This window comes from Erythranthe guttata, chromosome 10, assembly GCF_056151865.1.
Source record: "Erythranthe guttata isolate IM_541 chromosome 10, IM_541, whole genome shotgun sequence".
Lineage (NCBI taxonomy): Eukaryota > Viridiplantae > Streptophyta > Magnoliopsida > Lamiales > Phrymaceae > Erythranthe > Erythranthe guttata.
Window position 1 is genome coordinate 4,542,114 of NC_142542.1, and position 12,237 is coordinate 4,554,350.

A 12,237-nucleotide genomic window follows, 5' to 3' on the forward strand; every position below is an offset into this window, starting at 1 on the left:
TTAGTGATCAAGGCAGGAATAAGCTTGATCCCAAATCCAAGAAATGTACCTTTGTGGGCTATGGCGAGGATCAGTTTGGATATCGCATTTGGGACGACGAAAGCAAGAAGATTATCCGGAGTAGGGATGTTATCTTCAACGAAGCTATTATGTACAAAGATCGACACTTAACAAATACTAACGAGTCCGAGCCAGTGTTTGTAGAAATCGACGACACCCAAGTGACAAATCAGATTGTTGCGAATCCCGAGTTGATGGACCACTCTAACCAAGAGGCTTACTCTCCAGCTCCGGCATTACGGAGGTCTTCTCGACCTCGTGTCTCTAATCGGAGGTATTTGGACTATCTTTTATTGACCGATGGAGGAGAGCCAGAGTGCTACGAGGAAGCATGTCAAACCGAAGATGCCGTTAAGTGGGAGCTAGCCATGGAAGACGAAATGAAATCTTTAATTTCAAATCAGACATGGGAACTCGTCGAGTTACCGATTGGAAAGAGGGCTCTTCACAACAAATGGGTCTATCGAGTGAAAGAAGAGCAAAATGGCTCGAAGAGGTACAAAGCTCGATTAGTCGTCAAAGGATTTCAGCAGAAGGAAGGTATCGATTACTTCGAAATTTTTTCTCCAGTTGTGAAGCTTAATACTATCAGAACAATATTAAGCATTGTTGCTATTGAAAATCTCTATCTCGAACAATTAGACGTGAAGACTGCCTTTCTTCACGGAGAATTAGACGAAGAGATTTACATGCACCAACCAGAGGGTTTCTCGGAGAAAAATAAAAGTAATCTAGTGTGCAGATTAAAAAAGAGCTTGTACGGCTTGAAACAAGCTCCGCGCCAGTGGTACCGGAAGTTTGATAGGTTCATGCACAAGGAGAATTTCCAAAAGTGCAATGCTGATCATTGCTGCTATTTCAAGAAATATAACTCAAGTTATATTATTTTGCTACTCTATGTCGACGACATGTTAGTAGCTGGCTCCGACATGAACGAGATCAAACGGTTGAAGTTGAACTTGTCAAAAGAGTTTGACATGAAAGATTTGGGCCCAGCGAAGAAGATTCTTGGGATGCAAATAAATCGAGATAAACAAACTGGGGTTTTGCAATTATCTCAAGAAGAGTATATCAAACGGGTTTTGGAAAGGTTCAACATGAGCAGCACCAAGCCGGTAAGCACACCTTTGGCCGGCCACTTCCGTTTATCAAAGGATCAATCACCTCAAACAGACGAAGAGAGAGACCTTATGTCTAAAGTTCCATATGCTTCGGCTATTGGAAGTTTAATGTACGCAATGGTTTGTACGAGACCCGACATTGGCCATGCAGTGGGAGCTGTTAGCCGGTTTATGTCAAACCCGGGCAAAGACCATTGGGAAGCTGTGAAGTGGATCTTGAGGTATCTTCGTGGCACTACGAATAAGTGCTTATACTTTGGAAAAGGAGATCTTAAATTACATGGGTACGTAGATGCTGATTTTGCAGGCGAAGTCGATCATCGAAGGAGCACAACTGGTTATGTGTTCACGGTGGGGTCAACTGCTGTTAGTTGGATGTCGCAGCTGCAAAAGATTGTCGCCTTATCAACAACGGAGGCGGAGTATGTTGCCGTAACAGAAGCCAGTAAAGAGTTGATATGGCTTCAAGGTTTATTGTTAGAATTGGGTTTTGAATGCAAAAGGAGTGTCTTGCATAGCGACAGCCAAAGTGCGATACATTTAGCCAAGAACTCAGCTTTTCATTCCCGAACGAAGCATATTGGACTTCGTTATCACTTCATCAGGTCCTTGCTCGAAGATGAAGTGCTAAAACTCGAGAAAATTCAAGGAAGTCGGAATCCAGCGGATATGCTAACAAAGGCAGTTACCATTGATAAATTGAAGTTATGCTTAACTTCTGTAGGCCTTCGAGGATAGCATGATCGGGATTGGCTGCTGCAAAATTGTGAAGACAAATTGAAATATGTCTTCAAGTGGGAGATTGTTAGATGCATTGAACCTGTGGAGAAGAATTACTGTGAAGATGAAACACCATTTGATGGTCAAGTTTCCAAGGGCAAGTTCCAAGCTTTGAATGACCCTTCAATTAGCTTTGTGGAGTCCTATAAATGGGGACACCCTCTCCATTCGGGATTTATCCAGAAATCATCAAGAACACACAAGAACAACTAGCTACAACAAGAGCAATAATCTATTCTAGTGTTAGGCAGAAAATTGAGAGTGCAATTTTCAGAGTTCCTAAGGGAATTAAGAGGTATTGTGAGTTGTGAGTTGTAGAAGAGAGTGTGAGTGTTTGTAAACACCGTTCTTGTTCTCCCTATAATAAAATCTGCAGCAGCCCGTGGACGTAGCCCAACTTGGGTGAACCACATAAACCTCGTGTTCTTCTATCGTTTTATTTTAATCTGGTTGTTCAAATCCTAACAGTAAGAACAAGAAAAAAATTTGACAAAGATAATTAAGAAAAATATTAATTAATATACTAAAAGCAAGATGCAGACGATTACAACAATCAAACACAAAACTACATACTAAAAACATACTAGTACATAGCCAAGGGGCATTTCTTTTTAATTCTTTTTCAAATAATTTTTTTTCGATTTTCTTTATTTCCCCCTTATTACAAACCGTTAATCATCACCATCAGAAAAACAAAACCCCCAAATTAAAAACACATTAAAGAAAAAAATTAAACACGGGGGGCCGCCGGCGCCGGATCGATCAATCGCTGTCGCTGCCGCTGTCGCTGCTGCTACCGCCGTGTTTGTCTTCGCCGTCGCCGTCGCAGTGCTTCTTCTTCTCCTTCTTGTCCTTCTTCTTCTTCTTGTCCTTCTTCTCGCCCTTGCACTCGCCTTCGTCGCCGCCGTGGATCTTGTCCTTGATCTTCTCGATCAGACCTTCCTTGTGTTCCTCCGGCTTCTTCTCGCCGCCGTAGCCGTGCTCAGCCTTCTTCTCGCCGTGGTGGTCGGGCTTGATCTGCTCGGCGTAGCTGTGTTCGGCCTTCTTCTCTTCTTCCTTGTGGCCTCCTCCCAACCCTAGCTTCTCTTCGATCTTATGGATGATTCCTGCCATTTTATATTTTCTTCTCTGTTTTGCTTTGTAAGATTTAATGAAATTGAATTGGATTGTGATGAATAATTGGGGATGGAGCGACACTTATTTATAGGCGCAATAATCTAGAGAGAGAAAGAGAAAGAGGAGAGAGAGTGTGACTCAAAAGATCTTCTTCTGTAATTTCATTTTCCGGAAACATTATCCAAAATAAGATGGGATTAATTATACGCGTATGGACCCACCCGGAGTGCACGCGGCGTCATGGTTCGTGTGGACCCCACCATACAGTCGATCGTATTATGATTTTCCTACCAATGTGAAGCCCTGAGATCTCGAGCATAAGATATTTTGGCATTTTTTTATTTTTTTTCCTTTTTTCTTTTTACTAATATTGACTAGTGAATTCTTTAATTTATTTCATCCATTTTAATTATTGATTAAGAAAAAAAAATGGATAAATAGAAAATTGACAATTAAAGAAAAAAAGAAGGAATGTGATCTTCACGGTTTTATAGATGGCTGCACTCATTGATTATTATGTATTTAGTGAGTGATTATTTGTATAGATTTATAGCGTAAACCACTTTATGTTTTTTGCTCGATGTAACATCTCATAAACTGTCCTTCACCTCAAGAACACACACTTTCTACCTCGAGAATTGTGTAGAATGTAAAACGTAGGGTGTGTCTTATATACGGTTTGCTCTTTTTTGTATTTGAAATATATACAAAAAATAAGATTAATATTGGTTGACATTGCATTTGAATCATTGATCAATAATATTTGATCAGCACACACAAACATCCACGATACTATATTGTAGCCTGCCCATACCCAAAACTCCCTCATGTGTAGAGATAATTTGGACCAAATTCAGGGCAACAAGATTGACTAGTGAATGTAAATTATAATAGATAATTATATTGTCCAAAATAGGATGATGTATCTCATTGTAATCATATTAAACGAACAACGTTTGCATTGGAACTCCGATTGCACCGAATGAAACTGCATTAAAAAGAAGATAGACAAGTTCTCCAATTTTTAATTTGCTCAAATTAACCATCAACCTCCCCAAAGTGTGCATAACTACTCTTTGAAACAAATTCGCATGAATTAATTAATCATATTTTTGTAGAAATTTAGATGAGTAGATAAAAGATGAGTGGTACACCATGACACCGACATAAGATTAATAATTGTACAAGAAAAAAGTCATGAATTTGGAAATGATTAAAAACTCTCACGATCAAGATCCAATGCTCCCCACATGAAGCCGACAAGTGGCATCATATGAGCCGACAATTGATTAAAAAAAAATCTTAGTGGGTTTTACTTATTTTTTTATTTTTATTTTTAATTTTCCAAGAACCATCTCATCCAAGAATTTCACCAAAATCGAATAATCTTTATTAATAATAATGTCACAAAATGGCATCAATATGAACACATAAAGAAGGTAAAAAATCTTTCTCCAAAGTGGGATTCCAATAATATTTCCATCTTTATGAAGAATAAAATAAAGCTATTGTTCTCATTTTTTGGGTTTATTGTGTGTTACGCTTGGATGAATTTTATTAATGTAATTCTACGTGGCAGTTGGTTTTGGCCTAGCCTATGTGGAGGGGTAAATTTGAGATATTATGTGGGGTACTGGTACCGGCTCCCTTAATATTCAAGTAAATATAATGCTGCCGACATAGTTATGGGCAGTTGTACTCTGCTTTGAGGTTCCATGTTGATACCGTGAGGCCTCTTTTGCCACGTGTATACATCACAAGTATGGATGCATGTATCAATCAACCTTTTATTGCTATTGATCTACTACTAAACAATCTACATCTGAAAGATCCAGAAAATTTTGGTTTATTTTTCAATCAAAATTATAGAGCAGTACACGTAGTGATTATGGGTAGGCAAATTAACTATAAAATTGTTATTAATTAAGAAAGAGTATGGCAACACATGGGCAATCACGTTCTTTAATACACAAGTGTTGGCGCCTAATCAACTTCTACATTCAATTATCCTTTCATTCTGTTAAACATACTCTTTAATCGTGCCATTTTATAAGGTCATGTTGTTTTTAAATAAAAAAAAAAAAATCTAAATCAGAAGATAAAAAAATATTAATAAAATAATACAGGTCGGTGCCTAAACCATTGAAAAATGAAAAAGTGGTTGACTAGGATAGGTAACTTTTCTAGGAAGTGGGGTTTTTGCCTAGAGATTCAACAACAGAAACACCGCTCTCTTTGTAAATACTCCTTCCGTTCTTAAATATGTGTCGTTTTTTACCTTGACACAAATTTTAAAAATTTCAATCAATATGTCTTGATTTTAAGAAAATAGATATTGATAGACCAAAATACCCTTATTTATTAATTAATGCAAGAAGAGTGTTATAGAGTTAATAAGGGTAAAATTGGAAAATGATCAATTAATGCACATTGAAATTGTAAAGTGACAAATAATATGAAACAAAAAAAATTCTTAAAAGAAACAGATATTATGGAAGGACTGAGGGAGTAACATTTTTCCTTTTCCCCAATCCCAATTCAGCCGCGGCATCAATATCTAAAGTCGCATCTTCACCTACTTCAACACTTTCAATTTAATGTTTCTACCATTATTATTTATATCTAAATGAACCTAAGCAAGACAAACAATGTAATAACCACTACCCAATTTTTTCCCTCCATAAAAATCATACATGAGCATCACAGTATTACACACAAGTCATAAATATATTAGTTATAGAATGTTGCACGTTTATTCTGCACACCAAATTAAACCAATTCGGCTGTGCAAATTTATATAGTTTGGGACGGAAGCTAAATTAGGAGAAAGAGAAGAGATATGTTATTCACCAGACCGGTTTGAAGTTGAACCTCATCCATCCATCACCTGATTGCGTCTAATAAATTGGCACCGTCAAGTTTCGCGCCTTCCAAATCCTGTGTGAAAAAAAAATCGAAGTTTTGATAGGATGATCAAATTAAAAGCCTTTAATTATAATCTCGTTGAGGATAAACGCACTATCTAGTTTCACTATCCAACCAAAACTAACATGCGGCAGAGAAAAAATGTCTCATATACATTTAGAGTTTACCCTTCTCAAACACTAGAACTAAAGCTCCAGTTCTTCAAATTGTTCCTGCTTGTATTTTATCAAGCATTTCAACACGCTCAATTTCACCCCGACTTACTAATGAAAAAGCAAGTAAAAGACCAATCTCAAGTTGAATTTGTCATTTTAAATCTGTTAGTACTTGCGTTCCACGGAAGGATGATCAAATATAGAGGCTTGATATAAAGGGCTTGTTTTATTGATGTTAAAGACATTTTATCCACGACGACAAATTTATATGCAGATTGAGTACTCTTTAAATCTGTGCCGCTAGTCTAGGTATAGTTGTTTTTTTTTTCTTTTCTGGCAAAACATGGCCAAATTGATTTCCGAAAGAAATAATCAAATATTTCCAAGGTTAAAATCATCTAAACCTCCATAGAACCAACCAAATAAATCCATCAAATTAAGGATTTGAATAATAGTTAAATTCTCATTTCGTTTCCTAAAAGCAGGAAAATTAGTTGGATTGAAAACAAAAGAAAGAAATATATCTTATAAAGGATCATTTTGAAAGAATTCCAGTTCCTATTCAAGCAGTCGAAAGAAGGATAAAACTGCCGCTAATTGGAAGTTAAATGTCTAAGGGCATTCTTTCTCACTACAATCACAATCTAAACAGGCATGCCACGAGTGGATTTTTTTAAAAAGGTGGATGTTTATGTTACTTACTGCACCGCGGAGGTTAACTTGGCGAAGATAAGCTCTTTGGAGATTTGCGCCTTTAAGATTTGCATTTGTTAACTTTGCACCCTGGAAAAAGAAGATAATATTGTTGAGGCAATGAGTTTAAGTTTCACATGCTGACACATAAAACTGTAATACAAATATACGCGTGTGGATGACACCCAGAAGAATTAAATGGATGTACTCGATCATGCCCAACAAATATGAAATATTAATTTGAGAATAAGACTTTGACATTAGGCCAAAAAGGCAGTGTTGAGAAAAAAAAACTACACCAAGAGAAAAAGAAATGTTTTCAGCCCTACAAAACAACGGATTGTAGAAATAAAACTTCCTCTGGTAGATATACTTTTTGATGTTTACGAGGAAATTTGTAGCATACAACAATAGAAAACTTATAAGTTCTACCTTTAAATTGGCTCCTTCAAGATTAGCTCCTTCTAAGTTGGCATTGGTAAGATCAGCTGTCTGAAAATTGTCAAACGAGTTATGCAGATCAATTAAATAAAAGTGTTGGAATACTTAGATGGTGGATTTCAATGGTGATACAAGTATCGAATGTTTACAAGGAAAAATGAGTAAAATAATCAAATTATGTTATGCAGTATTTATTTATGCTAAACCTGCAGGTGTGCAGTACGCAGATCTGCACCGCATAAACTACAGTCCACCAAACAAGCATCTGTGAATGGAATAGGATAATTCATGATGAGATACAATAACTCAATCAACTATTTCTTCGAAGACCTACAACAAAAAGAAAAATGAGAAAGCCATTGCACATAATACGGAAAAGACGACTAAGGATAGTAATGATATAATAGCCTGAACAATGGCTTAGTAGTTAAAGAATTGAGCTATAATATTTTATTAACTACAATAGTCACTTATGTTTGATTACAAATTGTTCCGACATGACCAAGAATTAGCCAGGTAAATAAAAGAAGTTTGAGTTAGAAAAAAATGTCTGAAAATTGTCAAAACATAAAATTATTAAATTATAAAGAAGTAGTAAAATCATAATGTTACATTATGTGCCTACAGTGCAGCACTTAATAAATTATTACTTTTCAATTGACAAACAGATAACCCTAACAAATGTGGATTACCTTGCAAATTTGCACTCTGGAGATTGGCTCCAGCTAAGAGAGCTCCACGAAGATTAGCTCCAGTGAACTCACATCTTCCCTAGGCAAAACAAATTTATTAGAGATGAGAAAGAAGAAGCAAGAGAAAGAATTAGACAGTTCAAGTAGGAAATGCAGATTCTGATTCCATTATATCCATGCTCCAAAATATCTCCAAACTTTTATAGGAGAATTAATATTAGGAAAATAAGCTGCATGAAGAGATATCCTTACTCTCGCAAAGTTGCATTGTGAAATATGGAACCCTCAGCATCCACATCCTGCAAGAAAAAAAAAAAAAAAGAATATTCCTCACTGATAAATAATCAAGCTTCATGAAAGTCCACAGATAACTCATTTTCTCCTAAGCTTGAGCACCAGGCGCTACGTCTCCGAAGTAACCTACTCATACTCCCAGGAAAGAGCTAGAACAACTTTACACAAAAGGGTACCTGAGAAAGGAAACTGAAACTCACCTTAAACTTCGCACACTGAAGATTGGCACGTGAAAAAAACACACCCTTGAGACACGCAAAACTAAAGTCGACATATGATAGATCCTGCATTTTTGTTCCACAAAAAGCGAAGAAGTGGTCATTATAAACAAAAAGGTTGAAAGCACATAAAAGTGATCAAACTAATGGTCAAATTTGTTTGACAGTCAGAATAACAAACTATTAACTGTAACACTATCCAGCAATCTATGAAAGTCTAAATGCAATAAAGCGAAGAGCTTTCCCAGACATTTTTAATGGAAACAGGAAGGAGAACATATGGATGAAGTACCAGTTTAGACAGATCAAGGCCGGAGAGATTGACTCCTCGAAATCTGACCTTCTCAGATTGTATGCACTTAATAATATCAACGCGTGTCATTTCAGTACCGATCTCTTCATCATCCTTCCTCTTAAACAAAGATGCTTTAATTCCATCCATCAATCCCTAGATCAAATATGAGGGTTTTCAGATGGAGAAAAGAGAGGATCATTATTGCATGGATGAAGCAATCACTTACCTAGAATAGCACAGTACATGGCATTTTCATGTTCTCTTATTTTACCAAGGAACAAGGAAGAAATTACAATCTCTGTAAGATGTACCCGCTTCAAACATATTTATGAGTAATCTCATGTTTTGGAGCTGTACTAGTATCATTTCCCAGGGTCAAACTAATTCACTTTAGGAGCTCATATCAATTTATCAAGTAAAATACACAACATATTTTAGATCAAATGCGTATGAAGACAATCAGGAAACAAAATATGAATTAAACACTTATAATTTGGAGCTTCATTATTTCAGCATAATTTTATCAGAACACACCAAGGCAGACCCGACATTCAATTTTGCCAAGTGTGCCAAAATTCAATTCCTGATTATGTTTATTAGAGATAAACCCTTCATTCAAAGTGAACCCCATCCAATACCAAAATATTACCATCGGTACAACAATTGGCTATTGAAATAGGAAGGACATATAGTAATTAGCAAGTGAGCACCTACTACACAGCATAAAGAGCCTTGTGCAAAATTTCAAATGGCCAATCTCTAACATAAACAGCGGAGTGGATCATTCTCCCATGACACCCTAAAAGTACACCCCACCCTTCCCCGTGATCCCCGAGAAATATCCACCCACGGCATCAATCATAACAAAGGCACTATCAAGACCAACTAAGGCTTAGCCTAGTGGTATCAGAGTCTTTCCCGTAGTGGTGTTTGGTGAGAGGTCGGAGGTTCGAATCCCTTTGGGGGTATCTCTGTTGTAACGCCATGTTATATGGCACGCTTATTATATTATAAAAAAAGGCACAATCAAGGGGACCATCCTGTCATGACCTCCCAGATCTCCATCCCTATCTTCCCATGTGATCCATCACGAAGTATATCACTTTCGATACCCAAAATATCACATAAGCACATGCATAAAAACAACAAAAATGATGATATTGATTTCTTGCCCACATGTGAATTTGAGAGACGCTTTTAAGGTAAGGCATTGAATCAACTAAAGGCCATACAAAGAGTACAGAGATAATGACATAGCGAAACATTAATAGAGAATAATAAATGACTCACAAGAAGCTGGAAATATTCAGCCTCTCGTAAAAGCTCTGAATATTCGGAGTCCTTCAAAGTAGGAACTACACCATCCCTCAGCCAATTCAGAATATGCCGAAAATGTTTTCCATCCCGATCAACAAAAACATAACCCTGCAATGGTATCAATTGAAACCTTTCAGACCACAAAGATTTGAAGAATTCTAGTTGAAACACACATCAATGATGGTTCATCTCCTGAAAATTCTCGAGTCAGAAATTATGGCCATGACAAATCAAAATAGTACGGGCATTGTTTTCCAGTATCGAATGTCTCAACTTAATTCGTTTCATGACTACGTATTAACCAAAATAAATTTCTACACGACACTAATATTAGATAATTCTACACGTCTGTACAATAAATGGTTACGTTAATCAAGAAACATGTGCGTATATGGTTGCAACTATCTATCAAATTTATTCATGGAACAGACATCAACCGTATATGTTCATTTTCTGTCTCTGACTACATTAATTTAATAATGGTAAGAAGAGAAATGCAAGTTAAGGGCCTAAGGCGATAAAAGGTCATTGTTGAATTTATATATATCTAAGATATATATCTAAGACTAATAGTTAACTCAATAAAGATTTTCTTTTCTGACTTTCTCTCTTCGACTGAACAACTAATCTAGATCGGTACAAACGAGAAGTATGTACCACAAAATAACACTAGAGATATATGTCCAGCAGTGTATATACCTTATCAGAGTCTTGGACTGTGTGGCGACCACTGAACATTGCTGCAAGCATTGAATCCGGCTCACGCTGGGTCAATGTATCGATTGTTGTGCAAAACTTTTTGCCACCTTGAAAAGAGTAACACAACAATCAGCCTTTTACTTGAAAGTACTGCCAATGAACACTTTGATCGGAACAAATAAAAATAAAATTGTAACGCCAGAACAAGACACAACAGTTTAGTTACTCGATGACCATTTAATAAGGCATCATGTTAAGTTTTAGTTCGATAATTATTTAGAAACCCATTGAAAAAATGTCATGGTCACTGACAAACTTCAAAAAAAAAAAAAAAACGATCCATATTTCTTGATAGCTATTAGCTCCCCTTCAAAAGAAAACCACGAGGATTCTCGGTACACAACTAGACTCTAGCTAGCACCCACGTAAAACAGAAACTGCAGATAAATATCAAGTCAATTGAAAATAGAGATGTTAAATTCCTAAAATTTTGAGTTTCGATTCTTCAGAGTAGAGATGGAGCGATGCTATATATCATATTCAAGACAACGTTTACAAATTCCAACAAGTTTTAGATCTATAAGATAGCGATCCATTACAAAAATAAGGTACACCATCTCATTCAGCTCAATTGCAACATTGTAATTTTCCCCTAATTTTTCTGCTACCACATGCATTGAATTAGTTATTAACCGTCCACAAGGAAATTGAACAGCTTCAGTTATCATTCATAAAATTTGTGCAGTTTGTAATCATAAGTTCGTTGAAGACAATTTTGCACCGATGCAAGGATCAATAGTTACCAGTTTCCACAACAAATTTGACGAACAGATAATGCACGCGCATATGAATATCTACACAAGGGTGCTTGTATACACGCATAACGTGTATATACACGTTTTATACGTATAGAGAGAGAGAAGTATATAGAGAGAGAGTTACCGATGTTGAGGCGGATGATGGAAGAATAAGCATTAGAGTTGTTGTTCACTGTGAGTATCGCCATTGAGGGATTGATTGAGGGTTTGAAGCTTCGAACTGATGCGATCAGATGAGACTTTTGAGAAATCTTGAGACGGTGGGTTTCGTATTGAAACGACGTAGTTTTGGGAGTTCTTTACCAAGTGACGGATAAATGATGTTGGCAGACGAATCGCGTGACTGGAGATGTTGCAGTAATGGTCCTCAAATGTTGTTGATATTTTGAAATGGTCCTTTTATTTTATTTTGTTTTCAGTTCTGTCCCCTCTTTCTTTCAAGTTTATACATGTTTTCCTTTGGTAAACGTAAGACATTTTATTAAATAAATTAAAACTTACTACCAACCCCATCTTTTTCTTGCAAATTTGTATTGAATATCGCATTACTATTAATCATCAAAACACGAGTTAAATTTTGAGCATAACTCAGACTAGTCTCTACTACAAATGC

General features: G+C 36.4%; 2 protein-coding genes across 2 annotated transcripts; both read right to left on the bottom strand.

Moving 5' to 3' along the window:
* Positions 1 to 2,460: 2,460 nt before the first annotated feature.
* LOC105949955 (protein SRC1-like) lies at positions 2,461 to 3,250 on the bottom strand. Its single transcript, XM_012973259.2, has one exon. The coding sequence runs from the start codon at positions 3,072 to 3,074 to the stop codon at positions 2,724 to 2,726; it is 351 nt and encodes a 116-aa protein (XP_012828713.2). The 5' UTR covers positions 3,075 to 3,250; the 3' UTR covers positions 2,461 to 2,723.
* A 2,478-nt stretch (positions 3,251 to 5,728) lies between these two features.
* FIP2 (potassium channel tetramerization domain-containing protein / pentapeptide repeat-containing protein) lies at positions 5,729 to 11,965 on the bottom strand. Its single transcript, XM_088823854.1, has 11 exons — positions 11,749 to 11,965; positions 10,807 to 10,913; positions 10,081 to 10,215; positions 8,788 to 8,943; positions 8,478 to 8,561; positions 8,236 to 8,282; positions 7,984 to 8,057; positions 7,498 to 7,556; positions 7,283 to 7,342; positions 6,860 to 6,940; positions 5,729 to 6,014 (listed from the first exon to the last, which is right to left on the bottom strand). The coding sequence occupies exons 1-11, from the start codon at positions 11,810 to 11,812 to the stop codon at positions 5,961 to 5,963; spliced, it is 921 nt and encodes a 306-aa protein (XP_088679980.1). The 5' UTR covers positions 11,813 to 11,965; the 3' UTR covers positions 5,729 to 5,960.
* Positions 11,966 to 12,237: the final 272 nt, after the last annotated feature.

What these genes read in the sequence shown, in the direction of transcription:
- FIP2 (XM_088823854.1), bottom strand. Translation starts at nt 11,812, where the DNA reads ATGGCGATACTCACAGTGAACAACAACTCTAATGCTTATTCTTCCATC. An exon ending in CATCATCCGCCTCAACATCG is followed by an intron (nt 10,914 to 11,748) that starts GTAACTCTCTCT and finishes ACTCTTTTCAAG; the next exon opens with GTGGCAAAAAGTTTTGCACA. An exon ending in CACAATGCAACTTTGCGAGA is followed by an intron (nt 8,058 to 8,235) that starts GTAAGGATATCT and finishes TGCCTAGGGAAG; the next exon opens with ATGTGAGTTCACTGGAGCTA.
- LOC105949955 (XM_012973259.2), bottom strand. Translation starts at nt 3,074, where the DNA reads ATGGCAGGAATCATCCATAAGATCGAAGAGAAGCTAGGGTTGGGAGGA.